A 17,985-nucleotide genomic window follows, 5' to 3' on the forward strand; every position below is an offset into this window, starting at 1 on the left:
AGGCCACTGGACACATGGTTCAGCACTTCACCCTTTCGTGATAAAGCACTTTCACTCCCATTCAGCTGCGCCAGACACACGAGCATGTCATCTGAGCGTGGGCTGCATGGGGTAACTCTGGGCCAGTTCAGCTTGTGAGTGGACACTGGGAGCCCACAGATCTGTTAGTAAAAGGACGTGTCATGTTATCTTTGGCTCCATCTCCTGTCCCATTGGCACTCCCTATTACACAGAATCTGGACATTTATCTCCTAAAATGCACACTGTCTCGCACACCACCCATAACCACTTCACAGTCCACCCAGACGCTGCATACACACCCAGCTGGGGTTATTTAATAGGCCTCAGGATATCATGATGAAGTTATTAAGAGGACCATACCAGTGGTTTTGTGTGTTTCAATTATATAAATTATGACATGTTATTGTCATTTCCTTATCTGTTTTTCATTTGTTCAACAGAAAATGAAAAATTCAACATAACTTATCCCTAAGTTAAACTAGCCCTAACTTTAGTGAAGCGCATACATTAAAACCTAAGAATAACAATAATACAATTGGACATTTATAGATAGCCACTTTTACTGTGTACATTGTATACAATGGTAATACATTTGCATTGTTTTGAATACATGTGTTTCTATACTCTGGTATTGTTAGTTTATTTGAATATGTTTGTGTTCCAGCGAATATTAATATGTAGTTTTGATACATGTGCAGTTTTAAATACTAGGCATGTTTACACAAACAAGGAATTTGCTGGGTTGTATTTGTGCAAGTGTAAATATAAAACATATAACTGTAGTAAATTACATGGAATGGTAAATTACAGTAGTTTCCTCAGCTTCCAATAGTTTTAAATGATTTTTAGAAACTTATAATTGCGTTGTTCAACAGTAGTTTTAGGAAACTTAAGTTTAAACTTTAAGTTTTAGTGACCTGTGGGCGGTGACAGCAAAGTTCCTTTAACCAGAGGCCTTACGGATTGACGGCGGCCTGTCCAATAGGATCACAGCTAAGGTCTCCGCAAACCAATGGGAAGTGAGATTGGCCGCCGGGGGGACCCACCTCCTCCCTGATTAAACCCTCAGCAGCGTGGAAGTGGAGGAGAAGAGTTTGTGTTAACGACAACACGGAGAGTCACCGTGGGCCCAGAAACACACGCGAACCTGCGGGGGCCTCACAAAACAAACCCTGTGACCGTGCAATGAAAACACACGCGGGGCTTTGCGTGGAAGACGTCGGGGTTGACGCGTGAGTGAGTTTTTGAGACCGGAGCCGCTTCCTCGTTCCCGAGAACCGAGTGGAAACATCCGAACATCCTCACAAAGAAAGTTCGCCTGCTAGGCTGCTAACCGAGCTCCGGTGGGGGGGCGGGGGAGAACCGTGAGCACCCCAGGGGGAGACCGCACCACCAGCGGCTTGGGAACGTGTCATCTGTCGAGCTGAGTCTACCTGGTGCTTTTAACTCGGCAGGAAACTGGTTAAATGAGTTAAAGCCTGAGTTTTAAAAGGGTTTTTGTTTGAGTCGTCATCATCATCATCAGGCGAAGAGGAGGAGGAGGAGGAGGAGGAGGAGGAAGAGTTGCAGCTGGTAACTCGACCACCAGAGTTTTCCACAGAGCGCCCCCCAGCTCTTCACCCTCAGGGCCGGACCACGACCCCCACACCGCCGCAGAGACTCCGAGCTCCGACCCGTACCGACCTGAGACATGTCCGGCCGAAGCGGGGCTCCACAGACCCAGGGGGCAGCGCTGCGCCCGCAGCCCCTCAAGGCCACCGTCCCCTACCAGCTGACCAGTAAACCCCGGTCCCACCACCGGGATGGGAAGACCGGTAAGAGCCCGACACCTGTCACACAAGTCCGGTCCCCTGGATTCATGCTTAATGGTTTTAAATAAGAATGATGATAAACTTGAATTAAGTTGCATCTTTAACCAAAACTCACTGACAGTTGGTTCAAAAGTTAAGAAGTGAAGGCAAACAATCATAAATAGTTAAAAAGCAAATGATAAACGTGCTGCCACTATGATAAAGTTATTTCAGAATAAATGCAGCCTCGCACAGCACTTACGTCCTCATCAGTTTGCTTTTTAAATACTTGTAATGTCATTGATGACTAGAAAAAGTTGAACTAATATAGTAAAATTAACAATCTTGAGCCAAATCTTGGTCCAAATTTACAATAACAATCATATAAAAGGCGTTAAAAGATAACAATACAACCTCACTGGGCCACATGGCGTCTGGTTCTTGAGGTTCCTCTCTCATTTTGTAAGTTTCTTAACAAGTTTTTTTACTGAACGTCACTAGTCGAATATTCATTGTGTGGTGATTATCATTTATTTATTTACGGATCAACTTATCATTATTAAGTGTTTTGTATTGTTTTACTGTTAATATCTTTATCTCTATATGTGAAAGTGTATTTAGTTTTTCTGTTATTGGATTTCGAATAAGGAAATGTGCCCGACACTTTATAACAACAATGCTTTGGAAATAAAGTAATACAGATAATACAAACTAGCAGTTATTACTCTTTTATAAAGGTCACACATTGTCATAGAATCAGAATAGAGTCCGATATAAATGTCAGACAATTCTGCAAAATGGCCGTAAAGAGGCTCCAGAGGTGACGGCTGCAGATTCTCAGCTATAAAAGGAAAAGTACCCAAAGCCCAAATATGAGGATTTCCTAACTATTAATCTATTTTTAAAATGACAGCAAAATATTATATTTAAAACAATGTTGTTCATAGTTGTAAAGTAGGTTAGAACTTTTGTAATGTAGCTACATTAAACCCTTGTGTTTAGTTCATGACTTTTATTATATTAATCATGTTTTTCTGATATCTAATAAATAACCTTAAAGCTGTGCTAGGCTCAAAATTTAACAAATCTTTTTACGACTTATAAAAACAAAGACTTAAAAGCTGATGTGAATCTGTTGTCACGTCTTTAATATAAAGTTGTTTCTGACACTGACAGCTGGAAACACCACACTGCACCAGCTGAGCTCTGGCATGAGGCGGACCATGTCCCTGGACGCCATCATCGGGCCGTACCTGCAGGGACACTGGCCCAAAGAACCAGAGGGACAGAGCAGCCCCTCGTGCAAAGACAAATCCACTCAGGTCAGCCCCAGACGAAAAAGTGTGAATTTAATAATGATGCTGGCAAGTTTGAATGAAAGCATGCGTACGTTTGTTTGTTTTGACCTTTTCAAGTGAGTAATGTCAGGATATGGTGGAAGAGTAGTTTGCATGTTTTGCAGAGAACAGGGTTGCAATGAGAAACTGGGAGGGAGGGAGTGTCCGGTTCTTGCACAGCTATTGCAGACTTAAGAACCGCAGCCGTGAGAACAGTCCCTGAAGTCAGCTGATGAGGCCGTTTTGGCTGCACCCATCCTCTCTGCTCTGCGCAGGCACTCGCCACTGCGCTTCGGTTGCCCACATCCTCCTCCCCCTGTTTGTTTTTTTTCAGTTTCTCCGGCTGTTTCTTACTCTTGTACGAACAGAGTGTGAACAGAGAGTCTGTGGGTGTGGATGATGTGATGTGGCTGCAGATCAGCTTGTCAGCATGAAAAGCTGATCTGTACTTGGTGTGAAACATCTGTGCAATATGTTATGAAGTATTGTTTTAATGTGATAACAGTGTCAGTGTCAGAATATTACAGCCTCACACAAAGCTTTAATATACACGCGCATGTGTCAGTGACATTCCATGTTATTTTGATGGTTTTTGTTTTCATAGCAACTGACCATGTTGTGGTTTCTTCCTCCTCCAGACACCAGACTCGTGGTCAGACGGCTCTCAGAGCCGGAGAGGCAGCAGCAGCCACAAGCGATCAGCATCATGGAGCAGTGATGAACATCTGCGGGAGGTCAGCATCAGCCGTCTCTGGTCAACATACGTTTTTTTAACACTCAGGACAATGTTGTGTTTTTGAATCAAAGAGGACAAGCTGCTGAACGAAGCCCTGACTCGGTTACTGTGGCAGCATTGAGCAAGAGGAGCTCAAATGACCTCATCTCAAAGAAACTTCCCTTTTTTCCACTAGAGCTCAACTCCTTGTGACATCTCTTTTTATCCCAACACCACGATCAGTTATCAAAACAAGCCACTGAAGGGATCTTGCAGAGTGTGTGTGAGATGTTTGAAAGAATTATTGACTGACTGTAACGCTCTGTTCCTTGCAGATTGCTAAACTAAAACAACAGCTGCAGCAGCGCAACAGACCTGCGCTCTCAGGGGGACATGACAAAAACTCACAGCGAGGGTATCCTCAGAGGAGCGGCAGCCTAGGAACCACCCAGGTAACTCACCAGCATCAGCACACACAAACACACCGCCCCACTTACTTCATGTATGTGTTTTTCTTTAAGTTTAGTTAAAACACCATCTTCAACCAGGGTGAACTGTCTCCAAATGATCACTGCTGACTTTCATCAAAGTGAATAAGGAAATGGTGCAGCTCATTGCAGGAAGTGAATGAAAAAAAAACATTGAAGCAACAGGAAGAGGACATTACTTTGCTTCTGTTCAGAGTGAAATTTCTTCTTTTCAGCACATCTGCTCTGTTTCGTTGCTTCTTACCACTCATGCCTGGTCTCAGGTTGTTTGAGATCAACGTGTGGAGACTCAGCAAACTGATATACAAAGGTTACAAACCAGTTTAAAGCATTTATAAAAACGTTGCACGCCTCCCAGTTGTTATTATCATTGTGGAATTCTGTGAATTCAGCCGTTATCTCCAGCACACGTAGCTTTGATACTGGGCTCGTGAAGTCTGAGCTTTGGACACTGTACAGGAAGGCTTCAGGATGTGATTTGGTAATAACAGTCACAACCTTTTTTTTATTGCACTTTTCCAATGATGTAACTCACGTAGCTTTAAAATAAGAGGAAACAAGAAAAGCTGACAAGACAGCTGTGCAAAAGGGCGTCTGATGTGTTGAAAGTTGCTCCTCAACCTGGATTCAGCCTAAACTCTATTCACTGCATGTGTCCTCAGACTCAGTCAATTCCCATCCCCCTCGCTCCCTTGTCTACGCTGGTCCCTCGACTGCGCTGCAGCGTGGAGGGCCTCAACCAGGAGCTGGAGGGCATGTTCATCTGCCAGCCGCTGCATCCTCAGCACAGGGTAATTACCACTCACCATCCACACATGGAAAACCCCAGGAACAGTTTTACTCTCAAAGAAAGGAACAATGTTTAAAAACTCTCAAAAATATAATAGATTATGTTAATAACGCTGGTTGTTTCCTGTTTTCAGCTCCTCGAGGTGCCTGATGGTCACCGGGCTCCGGTCCCGCGACTGAGCTGCAGCAGTGGTTCCCAGAGTGACCCTACCACCACAACCCCATCTTCATCCTCCCCCTCCCCCTGCTCCTCTCCCAGCTACATCTCCTCCTCCCCACCCAACTCTGGAGAGGCCCCTGTGGACCGGCAACAAGGTTAGTCTTTTAGCAAAGGGGGCCATCTTAAGGTCAGTACTGATGTGGCAGTACACTGTGTAGTTCAGGGGAGGAGCTGAATAAAGCTTAGGCAGGTTTGAACTTTCAAGTGGTATTAAATACGTCTTAAGTTTTATAATTCAGCTGTGACACACTGCTACAATGAAAACATGAAATTCTGAGAATTATTTTTATATTTGAAATAATGGAAGAAATGGTAAATACTGGCAACAAGCTTCATGATCTTCATGCTCTTGAACTCCTGTTGACAAATATTATTACAATTATTTTGATGACATAAACATAGCTACTTTATTTCAAACATTAAAAAAATGTCTTTAATAACAAATGTGTGCTTATTGCCTCGGATCTTGTTGTGAGCGTGTACTTCCCTCTTGTTTTCAGGCTCCACTGACAGCGCAGAGATGTGCCTCCTGTCTCCGTTCTCCTCCCAGAACGAGGCGGACCTCTCCCTGCCGCTGCTGATCTCTTCGTCTCCAGGACCCAACAAAAGCTTCTGCTTCCAGCGAGAACCTCCAGAAGGCTGTGAAAAGGTCACAGTCTGGGAGGAGACCAGGTACATTTCTTATTTATTCTCGTTTGAACACTCGTGACAGTAGTTGAGACAGGACTCTACTGTATTGTCTCTCTGTCAGTGCGATTATGACCTCTAGTGGTGACTATAGTTTGTTCTTTGTCTTATTCACCTTTTGAATAAATTAGAATTTGATGTGAGTGTTTACACTAATAGTCTCATTCAATACGGTTTAAATATGTATTTTTATGTCCTCCTTTTCGAAAAGTTTGATGATTGTCATCATGTGATAATATCCTCATTGTTGTGATTTTTAGTTTTCCTTGTTATTTTTATATCCTTTGTAGCTTGTTTCGATCTTGAGAAGAATAAAGTTTGGCCCACACAGATTTTCACCACTTACACTTTGATGGATATAAGTTTGGTCTCATGTCGACTCTCCTCTCTTTCTGTAGCACTCAAAGCCAATCAAAGCCCACCCTCTTCTCCTCCTGCCCGGACCCCAACAAGGTCAACTTCACCCCCCACGGGGGCTCAGCCTTCTGGCCCGTCAGCCTCCTGAGGCCCCTGCTCCCCTCCATGGACCTGTTGTTCCGCAGCCTCGCCATCTCCCCAACAGGCAGCTGCTCAAACCAGGGTACGATTTCCTGTCAGGCGGCGTCCTCTGAGAACCCTTCTGCTGCTTCAGATCCTCCGGCTGCTGCCGCTGCCACCGTGGGAGAAAGCCCCGGTCAGGGCCTCGCTTTCTGATCAGTGCTGCAGATTGATATCTGAAGAGTTTGTATAATGCAAATCTTTGCGTCTCCTGGGACAGATTTATCCCAGTTGCTTTATTATAGGAAGGTCCCATTACTTTTCTACACAGGTATAAAAAAAAAAAAAAACTTATGTTAAAAAAATATATATAGAAAGAAATTGAATATGATAATTGTGCATGATCCAAAGCTTTGCTTTATACGTTACTTGTGTCGGGTTTCGAGGGATCGTGACATCTCTAAATTAAGAGCTTTGTAGTTGAGACGTTTCATTATCCAAAGATTTAGTTTTGGCCAAACCAGAGTGTGAGAAACGGCTCATTTATTCTCCTCTTACGATCTGAGATGTGGTTCGTTGACTGATTTGCTGCACAGATTTTTCCGTTTCCCCAAAGAAGCCATGATATAGACTTTTTATTTGATGCTGGTTATACAACCCTTGACTGTGGTGTACCTCTCGGTCCAAAATGTCGGGAGTCTGGGTCCAAAAAGAAAAACACATTGGGAATAAGTTTGTTTTTAAGCATTTAAAGATATTTATCTGCGATTCTCCCATGATTTTGTTTCACCTAACTTGACCCTTCAGCTGTTGCTGGTGTACAAAGCATGACAAATCAGTTCGGTACTTTTTTTTCTGATTTAAAAAGGAACTTTTTGTTAGCTGTAGACTGAAGGGAATATTCCATTTGTCTGACTTGGGTACCATCAGTACCTAAAGGCTTCAGCCTCATGCATTCCTGCTTTCAAAGTTTTTGTTGTACCTCGTTTACTTCCAAAAAAGTAAATTGTACACATGTTAAAGGATGAAAACCTGCTATTCCTCGATGTTCTAGATGTGTGCTTGACTGTATGTTTATAGTTTGGAGGTTTCACAGCCTAGTTGACTACCTAACCAGTTTTAGTGGTGTAGATTTGTCATCAAGTGTTTTTCTTTGACCATGTTCTTTTTTTCATCTGCCATGCTGACAAGCTGATGTTCAGATAGACGTTTATTTCTGGTAGACATGTTTGCACAAATTGAACTGCTACGTTTGAGTCGCAATTCTTAGTTTTATATCCACTTTTTGTACTTCATTGTAAATTGTAGTAATGTGTATTTTCTACACCTTTTTTTCCAATTACCTGCAACATAAGCTATAAGACAGTTACTTTTAGTTTCATTCTGTCAGTATAAGTGAGGCAGGGGTTACATGAGATGTTGTAAAAGGTGGATTTTTATGCACTTCCAGGAGAGGCTTTTTTATTTGGAGGAAACGCTTGTGAATCCTGGGTTTATTGTGTCTGAGAGGAGTTTTGTTTATGGGTGTGTGTCTATATGTATATGTGTGTGTGTGTGGGTGTGTGTGCACGTTGATGGGAAGTTAACTAGTCTGACTGTTGGACTAACTTCTGCTAGTTTAAGTGTCCTGGTGAATTGTTGATGCATTTAAACATTGTCTTTTTCCAAATTAGCCTCAAGGTCAATGTTTATTGAGTCTGCGATGAAGCCGGGGACGTGCTGTTATCTCAGGTTCTGTGTTCTGTCCACATAAATATATGATTGATAATTTGCTGCCTCCGTGTGAATTTCTACTCTTCGGTTATGACTGTTGATGACATGGTTTTGAGGTTCCAGCGCCTTTTTAATGATCTAATCTGCAAGTTGTGCTGTAACATTTTCCGCTCACAGTGTCACAGGAACAGAGCTGGTTGTTGGTGTTACATCACGACGTGTGAGACAACACAGTTTGTCTTTAAGAAGTCAACCTTTTGTCCTCTCAGTTTAATAAAACAAAAGTCAGATCTGTTGTGTCTCAGTAGGAAAAACAACAGATCTAATTCAAGGGTTGAATTAGATTGAGATTGTAAAGTTTAAACTAAAGTGCTGAACAATCTGTTTCCAGTTTACTGAACAGGAGCAATTGCTGCTTGTGCTGCTTAAGAATAAGCCAAAATCTGCAGACTAATAACAATAATGGAAGTTTCCTCTTTCAGCATTGTTCCATTTATTCAAATAGACCTGAATTGTCTGCATTTTGAATCGTCTAAAATTCCCAATGAACAATTTCTGTGTGAAAATGAATGCAGATGGGAGGAGGATTTATCATGCATCACCTGCTGACACATGCATATATGTCCATGTCACGTGACGCAGCCCTGTACAGATGTGCAGCTGTCGTGTCGTCTCGCTGTGTGATTGGCTGAGGCTGCAAGGAGGTGGTGTCCACTTCACTGTACGTCCCGGCCTGAAGGAAACTGTGGAGCGGTCCTCCTTCGCTCCCTCAGCCGCACAGCATCAGCTCTTCTACGGACTCGGCCGGAGAGAGGTCCCGCTGCCATGTCTGTGTTCAGCCTCCTCGCCAAACAGCTCCGGAGCCACCCGGCTGTAAGTGTGTTTTTATTCTAACGCGTGAACGACCCGGTGACATTGAAGGGAGCCGGGGAGGACGCGCGCTGTGTGGGTGCGTGCCTGGAGCGCGCTCCCGTTTTTTCCCCATTCACTCCTTAATCATAATTGGTAATAATTAAAATGCACCGCAATGGCATTTACACCAAATGCAGCCAATGCGTAAAGTCACAGATTTACACATTTGGTGATGGGGGGGGGAGAGAAAAACGCGACTATTACAACATGTTTATTCATCTGATGATTCCTCTACAGCCACAGATTCGTGATTAAATTAACGATTAAATAATATTCCAGTCATATATTTTGAATGCATCTTTCATTCTAAACCCTATCTTTACTCTCATATCCATGTATTTGTGGTGTGATCCCTCCGCGCGCATGTAGATTGGGCTGTGCCACCATCTCAGCGTCTTTTTGGCAGCTTTAAAAAACGAATCACCTGCAGTGACGAGGCAGAAAACACCCTCACCATATTCACTTGTTATAATAATGGTAAAAATGATAATAATGATGATCTGAAAGGAAAGATCAGCTGAAACCAGGCGCCACCATGCGAGCACTGCGTGCCAGCCATGTATGAAGGTCGCTGAAGCACGTACTGTACTGTATGGACTGTATGGACTCCATGCTGGAATGACTCTCTACTGTTTATCAAAGGGCGACAGAGTCAAGCTGCTATTAATAGATCACTGAATAAGGGCTGAGTGTGTCTGTCTCCTGCTACAAACTGTGAACTGTGGTTGAGGTGAGACATTGTGTCTCTAAACATTTATTATAATCAGTACAATCTGTTTTATATGTGATTATAATCACATTTGAATCAGTTCATTTGGTAGAGATTGGAAATCCTGTGTATTTTATGTTATGAATATTATAATATTAATATGTAATATAATAAAGTAAAACACAGTTACAAGTTGCTTTACAAATTAAAAGTGAAGAATCAAGGACAACTGAGGAAAACAATAGAAAACAATGACAGCATCAGACAACAGAAGAGCACAAAGATAAGGTGCAACATATTGGCCTTATAATACTACTACTACTACTATTACCACTACTACTACTAATACTAATAATATCACATTTTGATGCTTGAATGGAATACAATTTCAATATGGAATGGTTTATGTAAAGCAAATAAGAAAACTACTTTCAGGGACGAGGGGACACCCACACAAGGTCTTTATTTTCCACAAATTTGTGAACAAATGTTTTTTCTCTTGACAAATAGATTTTGTTCTGTTCCCACCAGCTGATCCCCCTCTTCATCTTCATCGGTGGTGGCGTGACCATGAGCGCCACGTACCTGGCTCGGCTGGCTCTGAAAAACCCAGACGTCTCGTACGTACTCAATATATCACAGACGGCTAAGAGACCATTTGTTGTGGATCTATTGTTTTGTATCAAGCAATGATTATTAAACCTTTGTGTATTTGTACGTATCACATGTTGCATGAGGAACATTAATAACCTCAAGAAGTCAAATTCCAAAAGTGTCCTTGTTCTTGTCCACAGATGGGATCGTAAGAACAACCCTGAGCCCTGGAACAAACTGGGGCCCAACCACCAGTACAAAGTAACAGCTTTCTGATAATAATTATAATGATCATGATAATAATAATGATATGGACTATTTAGATGTTACACTCGTGTGTGACAGCTTGGTTTGATTAACAGTATGAACCTCCATCTCTAAAGGACATCCCATATCTTATCTCACCTCAAAGTCCATATTCCTTTATACTGATTGTGTATGTTTGTTTCTCTGTGTGTGTGTGTGTGTGTGTGTGTGTGTGTGTGTGTGTGTGTGTGTGTGTGTGTGTGTGTATGTGTGTATGTTTCCAGCTTTTCGCAGTAAACATGGACTACTCCAAGCTGGAGAAGGACAGGCCTGATTTCTAGGTCGCACGTCCGCCTCTGACGTCGTCTTCATTGTGAAGAGACGTTGCACTTTTATTTGTTTTTCCAAATATGAAATAAACCCGTCATGCTGGATGAAGGTTGCCGCACTCATTCAGCTCGTTCTGGAGGACGGGATCAATCACTTTATCAGTGACTGTCTGAATTTATAAAGCAGGCAACCACCTGTTTTACTAATGTATGAATTTATTTTTGTTGTAAATCATTAAATCTATATAAACCCCACCTCTCGTTTGTGTGTATCTCTTGTGGCCTGAGACTAAAAAACCTTAGGAATCCCAGCTACAGGGTTCCATGAGAGTACATGTCAGTACTTTTTGTTAAATGAACAAAGTTAGTTAAGAGTCTGACAAAATAAATCTGCTTTTATGTGATAAATTATTAAAAAAAAAGTTATCATTTATAATTTGACCGGCATGTTCAGCTTTTTAGGGAAATTAATTAAACCTCTTCTTCTGCACACATTAGCATATAGCGAAGATCATACAAATATAACGTTTTATAATAATTATAATTCGGGAGATTAAAAACACATAAAAACAACATTAAACTAAATCATTTTTCCCACGAAGTAAACTCCATGTCTTCCCTCGATCCTCAACTAGATGGCGGTAACGAGCTGAATTGGCTGTGAACGAGAAGATGAAGTTATCGCGAGATCTCACTTGAAAATAACGCGGGAGGCAGCGCGACAGGAGCAGGTCGAGTTGAACGTAAACAAACTCAAACATCGTTTAACGCGTTGGAATCTACGATAGATGACGCGTGCTCGGGCTCAGCTGCGACCCTCGGACTCTGTGCACTTGGATTAAATCGCCTGGTTTCTATAAAGTCGGATTTTAAACGCGGTTAACGCAGCTTGTTGTACCGTGTGTTAGCTTAACAGCAGCTAACAGCAGCTAGCAGCAGCTCCATGGATCTGACGGAGGATTTGTCTGCTCGGGTCCTGCTGAGGAACATCCTCAGCTCCGAGACCCCCAGGACCCCCATCACCCGCAGGTCCTCATCCCTCCATCATTCACTCATTCATCATTCACTCATCTATACCTTTATTTGTGCTCTATGTTGTGGTCGAGAGTCGAATGATTCAAATCCTGACCCGTTTGAGATGTGTATCTGCCAAGAATAACCTGACCTGACAAACATTATAGGAAGTAATAACAAGTCTGTTATAAGTTTGTCTTCACGAGCTATAAATCCTGATGATGTAAAACCACGATAATCAAGCTAATAACTGCAGCTGATGATTGTTTTCCCTTATTCCCTTAAACTGTTTTTAACTGATTCATTGATTTATTGAATTTGAGCACCAGACCCTCTCTGGTGTATTCCGTATTTAAAATGTAAAATTCCAACTGAGGCTGAGCAATAAAACAATAGCTATAGTTATTGCAGTATAATTTATCAATAGCAATATAAATATTCAAGATATATCAATATATTACAGCTTATGCATTGTGCAGTACAGTGAGCATATAACACATAACTGATCAATCTCAGATTTATAAAGTGTTTAGCTGTTTTTCAAGTGTTTGTAATAGAGTTTAAAACCACAAGTTTCATTCAGGAGCAAGAATCAGTCTTTAAACCCAAAATAAATAATAACGTCACATGATCAATATTGACGGAGCAGATGGGAGGAAACAAAGGTAACTTACTGTCTGGAAGTGAGGAGCGAATTCCGTAAAAAATAACAATAAATTGTGGCCAAAAATGTTTTAAAGATAAAACGTTTGTCTCAGCGACTTTGTATTGAACACATTTTAAACTGTCGTCTCTTAGTGCCGCCAAAGAATTGAGCGCCAGTGAGACCCGGCGCAGCAGTAGACTGAGCAGGAGAGATGCTGGAGCCCAGACCCCACAGGACATCCTGAGGCGCAGCTTGAAACATAACATGCGTGAGGTGAGGTGGAAGAGCAATTACTATGCAGGTGATTGTCATGTTGTTGTCAAGTCTAATGAAACCAATATATCCTGCTTCTTTTCAGAGTATAACCAGGAAGTCCTTGCCCACCACTACAAGGAGGACTGCCTCTGCCGGGCCCCGGAAGATGCACACTCCAGCCCCGACCTCAATGCTGTTTGATGAGGGAGACACACCGAGGCACATGCTCAGGAACATCCTGCTGACGGGTGCGTGGGCCTGACTGTCTTTCTGCACACGTCATGATGCAGATATTTGTTTTTCTTTTTAAAAATGTCCTTTATTGTGTGATTCAGAGCCGGTGAGGTCCCCGGTGGTTCATGAAATAGCTGCGTCAGAAGAGCCACAGCTGCCTTCAGCCGACTCCAGCATGACCAGCAAGCGTCCCAGGTGAGCTGTGTGTGTAACAGGATTTCTCTCCATTATCGGTAGTTTGTAGGCCACTGGCTGAATTATGTTCTGTGTGTATATATAAATATGTTATAACTGTTTTTTTGTCTTTTAGTATTGAGCTCTCCGGGCTGGATCTTCCTGATTTAACTTTTGGCAACGCGGCAAGCGTCGCAAAGGGGCTGAGCAGAAAGAGGCCCCACCGAAGCCTTAATGTTACAGCTTTTGAAAAACGACTTAAAGGCACAAGTGGTAAGGTTAAAGCAACTTCTGATGTGATCCAACGACTGATTGTTTGAGATGCTATGAATGTTTGTTTTTGTAAATTCATAAATTTACTGAGATGTTTGTATTTTGAATAATTTGAGCTGCATCAGAAAACTGTTTTATTGATTCGCTCACGGATCCTTATGTTTACAGATGTTGGAGAAGAAAGTGAAGCTTCAATATGTGATCATTCATCCCTTTCCTTAACAAGGTAACTTTTCACATATAGAAAGTTGACTTCTGGTTATTAGGTACTCCTGTTAATAGTGAGTGTCTAATTGACTGTATTGTCTCTTTACTTTCTTTGAAAGCTCCACTTCTTTGGGTTTGAAAACCCCCTTCGTGGACATGCGGTCTGAGAGAAGGGGTCTGCAGAGGAGACTGGCCAACCGTAGACAAATCACAGAAGAAGAGTTTGGTGCTGGTGTAAACAAATGGCACATGGGAGGCGATCATGGTGATTTAAATAGCTTTTCTTAACGTAGCAAATGTTCTATTTCCATCCCCAATTCATATCGTATGTATAACAAGTTGAAGAGAGCACTGATTATTCATTTATTAGTTAATGATGAAATGTATGTGTCAACAATTATTGATTTTCTTTTATCGTCTAGACCAACCACAGGATCCGAATATGACCACCTACTCTGAGGGCTTCAACCTGGGCCTAAGTATTGTCAGTGAACCTGATATCTCAACAGATATCGTCAACTGTAACACAGCCCTCTACACAGAACCAAATTCCATGACTTCCAGCTTGTCCATCGTTGCAACACAGGACAAAGGGGAGACGAGAGACATGGACCCAACCGAGGGAGGGGGTACAGCTGAACCTCAGAGTGAAGAAGGTGTTTCTGAGGATCAGTCAGAGAAAGATGTGGGTACAGCTGAAGAGGTGGAGATGAAGAGTTCATCTGAAGTTAAACACTCTGAGGAAGAGGAGAACAGAGGTGAAGCTCAAACAGAGGAGGAAGGGGCAACTGATTCTCAAACCGAAGGGAATGCTGCAAGCAGGTCTCATTCTGAGGAAGAGGAGGTTGCACCTGACTCTCAAATTGAGGAAGAAGAAGATGTAGTGGATTCTCAGCCTGAAGAGGATGTTGCAGCCATGTCTGAGGAAGAGGAAGAGGAGGTTGCACCTGAGTCTCAAACTGAGGAAGAAGATGTAGTGGATTCTCAGCCTGAAGAGGATGTTGCAGCCATGTCTGAGGAAGAGGAGGTTGCACCTGAGTCTCAAACTGAGGAAGAAGAAGGTGCCGTTGATTCTCAGTCTGAGGAGGTTGTTGAAGCCGGGTCTCAGTCGGAGGCAGCGGGTGATGAAGAGGAATATCAAGGTGACCAAGAAGAACCTGCAGCCAATTCTCAATCTGAGGAAGTCAAGTCTGTGGTTGAAGATGAGCAAGAGGAGGGGGAGGAAGGTGAGCAGGCCTCAGACCTGCTGGAGCACATCAGTCGAAGGGCTCAGCGCTCGCAGGGTGGCCTCATTATGCTGGTTGCAGGAGCAGGGGGAGATTTGCCACATGCAACAGAAGAAGGTAAAGTCCAAAATGTAATCTCTTACTGTAGATAATAGGGATCTTCTAATATCATTGGGTTTTTCCCTCACTCATCAGTTCAAAGCTCGATGGGAATAGATTACTTCACTTATCACTTCATTTAAAATATATATAATACAGTTTTTTTTTTTAATTTATCACTGACAGACTAAGTCTATATAATAATTGATGCTGTATAATAATAATAATAATATGCACAAACTTTTTATCAATATCCATCATAACACTGTTTTGTTTAGAACGTCATGTCTAGTTTATATTAAATATGTTTCAATGCAATCAATCAATGCAAGTTATAGATGTTTCCTTATAAAAGTGTTGTTGCCTACATGTAGGATGGAGTGAGGGCAAAGCGCACGCTGCTATAGAGCCGAGCGAGAGCAGCCAGCCTCTTTCTGAGATGCCTGACGTGGCTGAGTCTTCAACCCAAGGAGAAAATGACGATTCTCAGTCAGATACAGAGTATGAGGCTGATAAAGAAAACCCTCCTCTTCCTCTGGAGTTGACGAATGATATCGTAGATGACGACCACCTGAGTGTCGCTGAATCTGAAGAAGAGGTCGCTGCTTTGGACCCTGCTGAACAGGAGGAAGAGTGGGAGGATGATGATGTGGAAGAGAATGAGGGTCAGTGTCTCTGTCATTGTGTCCACACTTGAAGCTGATTTATGGGTCTGTGGTTAAATTTGGTATAAGGTTAATGTTGAGTTTGTCTCCAGGAAATGAATGAGAGTCTATGGAGTCTCCCTTTGAAAATAACTTGTGTGTGTGTTTTATTTTAAACAAATGATTAACATGTTTTACCATTTTCTAACCCCTCAGACTTCAGGTGCGAGGCCCCAGCCTTTGTGAAAGAGAAAAGGACCTTTTTCCCTCTGGACCGTCAGGCCTCAACTTCTGTTCTGAAGAATATTCAAACAAGGTAAGTTGCCTTTCCATTGCAATAACACGTTAAAATAAGCTTGTGTGTTTCGCCGGAGGTTCACAGTAAAGTCAGTTCAGTGCTGAATATATATTCCTCATGTTTTATGTAAATGACCTGTTCTTCTGTCTACAGCTCCACCAGTGGTACAAGTGAAGCTTTACCAGCAGCTAAACCAAAGCAGGTGCCGCGGAAGCAGAGAGCCCCGGCCAAGAAAAATACAACCCTCCCTAAGAGCTACCTGATGAGCGCATTCAGACACTTTGCAAAAGCAAAGGTCTCTGCAGATGTATACCCAGTCCTGGATGAAGTGTAAGTAGCTGGTACAAATTAAGCAACTGATAAAACAATTCTGAATTCTGAAATTATTTCTAAGCCATTTGGAATCTTTTGTTTTGTAATTTGGGGAATGTGTCACTGGTGAGATAACCGATGTGCGTCATCTTTTTGACAGAATGGATAAATTCTTTGAGCGGCTGGCGGACGACCTGGAGACGTATGCAGGTCATGCAAAGAGAAAAACCATAGAGGTCGAGGATGTTGTGCTGCTGCTGAAAAGGTCAGTGTGTTGTGGGATTAAATCAGCGTGCACCAGCTCTTTCTGAAGTGAAACACATTCATATATTATTTTCTTTGCAAATGACTTCCAGCTCCAACTTTCCCTTTAGGCTTATATGCAATTAATGAACCAATAACACACGCAGCAGACGCAGGGCATCAATGGCCATAATTACACAGTCCTAAGACGTTAAGCAAATATCCCAGTGAAGAAGAGCAATAGCTATCGAGATGGTTGTGATGCTGCTAGACTTTAAGTATGAAGAGTTAAACTTTCTAGCTGAACAGGATAAAAGAGAGAAAACCACTCTGCCACACAAGTATCTGGTAACCACCTAGACTTAAAGTATGAAGAGTTAAACTTTCTAGCTGAACAGGATAAAAGAGAGAAAACCACTCTGCCACACAAGTATCTGGTAACCACCTAGACTTAAAGTATGAAGAGTTAAACTTTCTAGCTGAACAGGATAAAAGAGAGAAAACCACTCTGCCACACAAGTATCTGGTAACCACCAGATGGCAACCTTGAGCTCCATGTTGCATGATTGTGAAGAAGGAGACTTTTACTCTGACATCTCCCTCTGATACGCAACACTAACCTATGGGAGCATTAGTTTTTGCCATCTAACTTGACTGCTGTGTGTTTTGTGTCACTCTGCAGGCAGGGTCATGTGAATGACAAGGTGCCGGTGGAAGTGCTCATTGAGAAATATCTTCGCATGGAGCAGCGCAAGCTCTTGATCCCCATCGCGACGAGTGGAAATGTTGTCATCCCTAAAAAACAGATTTGAATATTTCATGTACAGCCTCATGCTTTTTATTTGGTTTCATCTCCGGTATCTTCACATTATTCTTACATGCATTTTTTTGCAATGCTGTTGTTTTGAATGTTACGTTTTGTATAGATTTGTACATATTTGTTAATATATTCAAAACTAACAATTAAATTGTTTGTGATGATTATAACTTTTTCTGTCTGGGCTTTTTCTGTAATGACATAATGTGAGTTTTGATTATTTTGGTGGTATCGATGAATTTGTCACTTTTCTTAATTTATCTCTTTATGCACATGATTTCTTGTCTGACAGCATAAAAGAAAAACAGGCTACACAGTCTTTGAAAATGAATAAATATTGAAATAAAGTTCCCAGTCCCTGTTTTTTGTGCTTCATTTTTAGCCTTGAAGAACTAACACCTCTTTGATATTTGAAGTTTACGATCACAATTCACCAGCGTTAATATGTGAACATGAGAGGACAGAGATGTATTAAAGACACATTCAAGCTGAGCTGATGAATCCAGAGATTAATGC

The 17,985-nt window shown here is 42.1% G+C and overlaps 3 protein-coding genes across 3 annotated transcripts; all 3 read left to right on the top strand.

The window, feature by feature from the left end:
* The first annotated feature begins 952 nt into the window (after nt 1-952).
* LOC133931697 (glucocorticoid-induced transcript 1 protein-like) lies at nt 953-8,294 on the top strand. The gene is made up of 8 exons (XM_062378636.1): nt 953-1,835; nt 2,988-3,133; nt 3,787-3,882; nt 4,199-4,315; nt 5,014-5,142; nt 5,275-5,455; nt 5,861-6,032; nt 6,446-8,294. The coding sequence occupies exons 1-8, from the start codon at nt 1,712-1,714 to the stop codon at nt 6,738-6,740; spliced, it is 1,260 nt and encodes a 419-aa protein (XP_062234620.1). The 5' UTR covers nt 953-1,711; the 3' UTR covers nt 6,741-8,294.
* Nucleotides 8,295-8,937: 643 nt separating this feature from the next.
* Nucleotides 8,938-11,282, top strand: ndufa4b (NDUFA4 mitochondrial complex associated b). Its single transcript, XM_062413687.1, has 4 exons — nt 8,938-9,110; nt 10,390-10,478; nt 10,653-10,713; nt 10,983-11,282. The coding sequence occupies exons 1-4, from the start codon at nt 9,063-9,065 to the stop codon at nt 11,037-11,039; spliced, it is 255 nt and encodes an 84-aa protein (XP_062269671.1). The 5' UTR covers nt 8,938-9,062; the 3' UTR covers nt 11,040-11,282.
* Nucleotides 11,283-11,739: 457 nt separating this feature from the next.
* cenpt (centromere protein T) lies at nt 11,740-17,817 on the top strand. The gene is made up of 13 exons (XM_062413675.1): nt 11,740-12,056; nt 12,840-12,960; nt 13,046-13,190; nt 13,278-13,371; nt 13,487-13,623; nt 13,792-13,849; nt 13,950-14,095; nt 14,253-15,173; nt 15,530-15,820; nt 16,016-16,115; nt 16,251-16,427; nt 16,570-16,674; nt 17,335-17,817. The coding sequence occupies exons 1-13, from the start codon at nt 11,971-11,973 to the stop codon at nt 17,462-17,464; spliced, it is 2,511 nt and encodes an 836-aa protein (XP_062269659.1). The 5' UTR covers nt 11,740-11,970; the 3' UTR covers nt 17,465-17,817.
* Nucleotides 17,818-17,985: the final 168 nt, after the last annotated feature.

Source organism: Platichthys flesus, chromosome 20, assembly GCF_949316205.1.
Source record: "Platichthys flesus chromosome 20, fPlaFle2.1, whole genome shotgun sequence".
Classification (NCBI taxonomy): Eukaryota; Metazoa; Chordata; class Actinopteri; order Pleuronectiformes; family Pleuronectidae; genus Platichthys; species Platichthys flesus.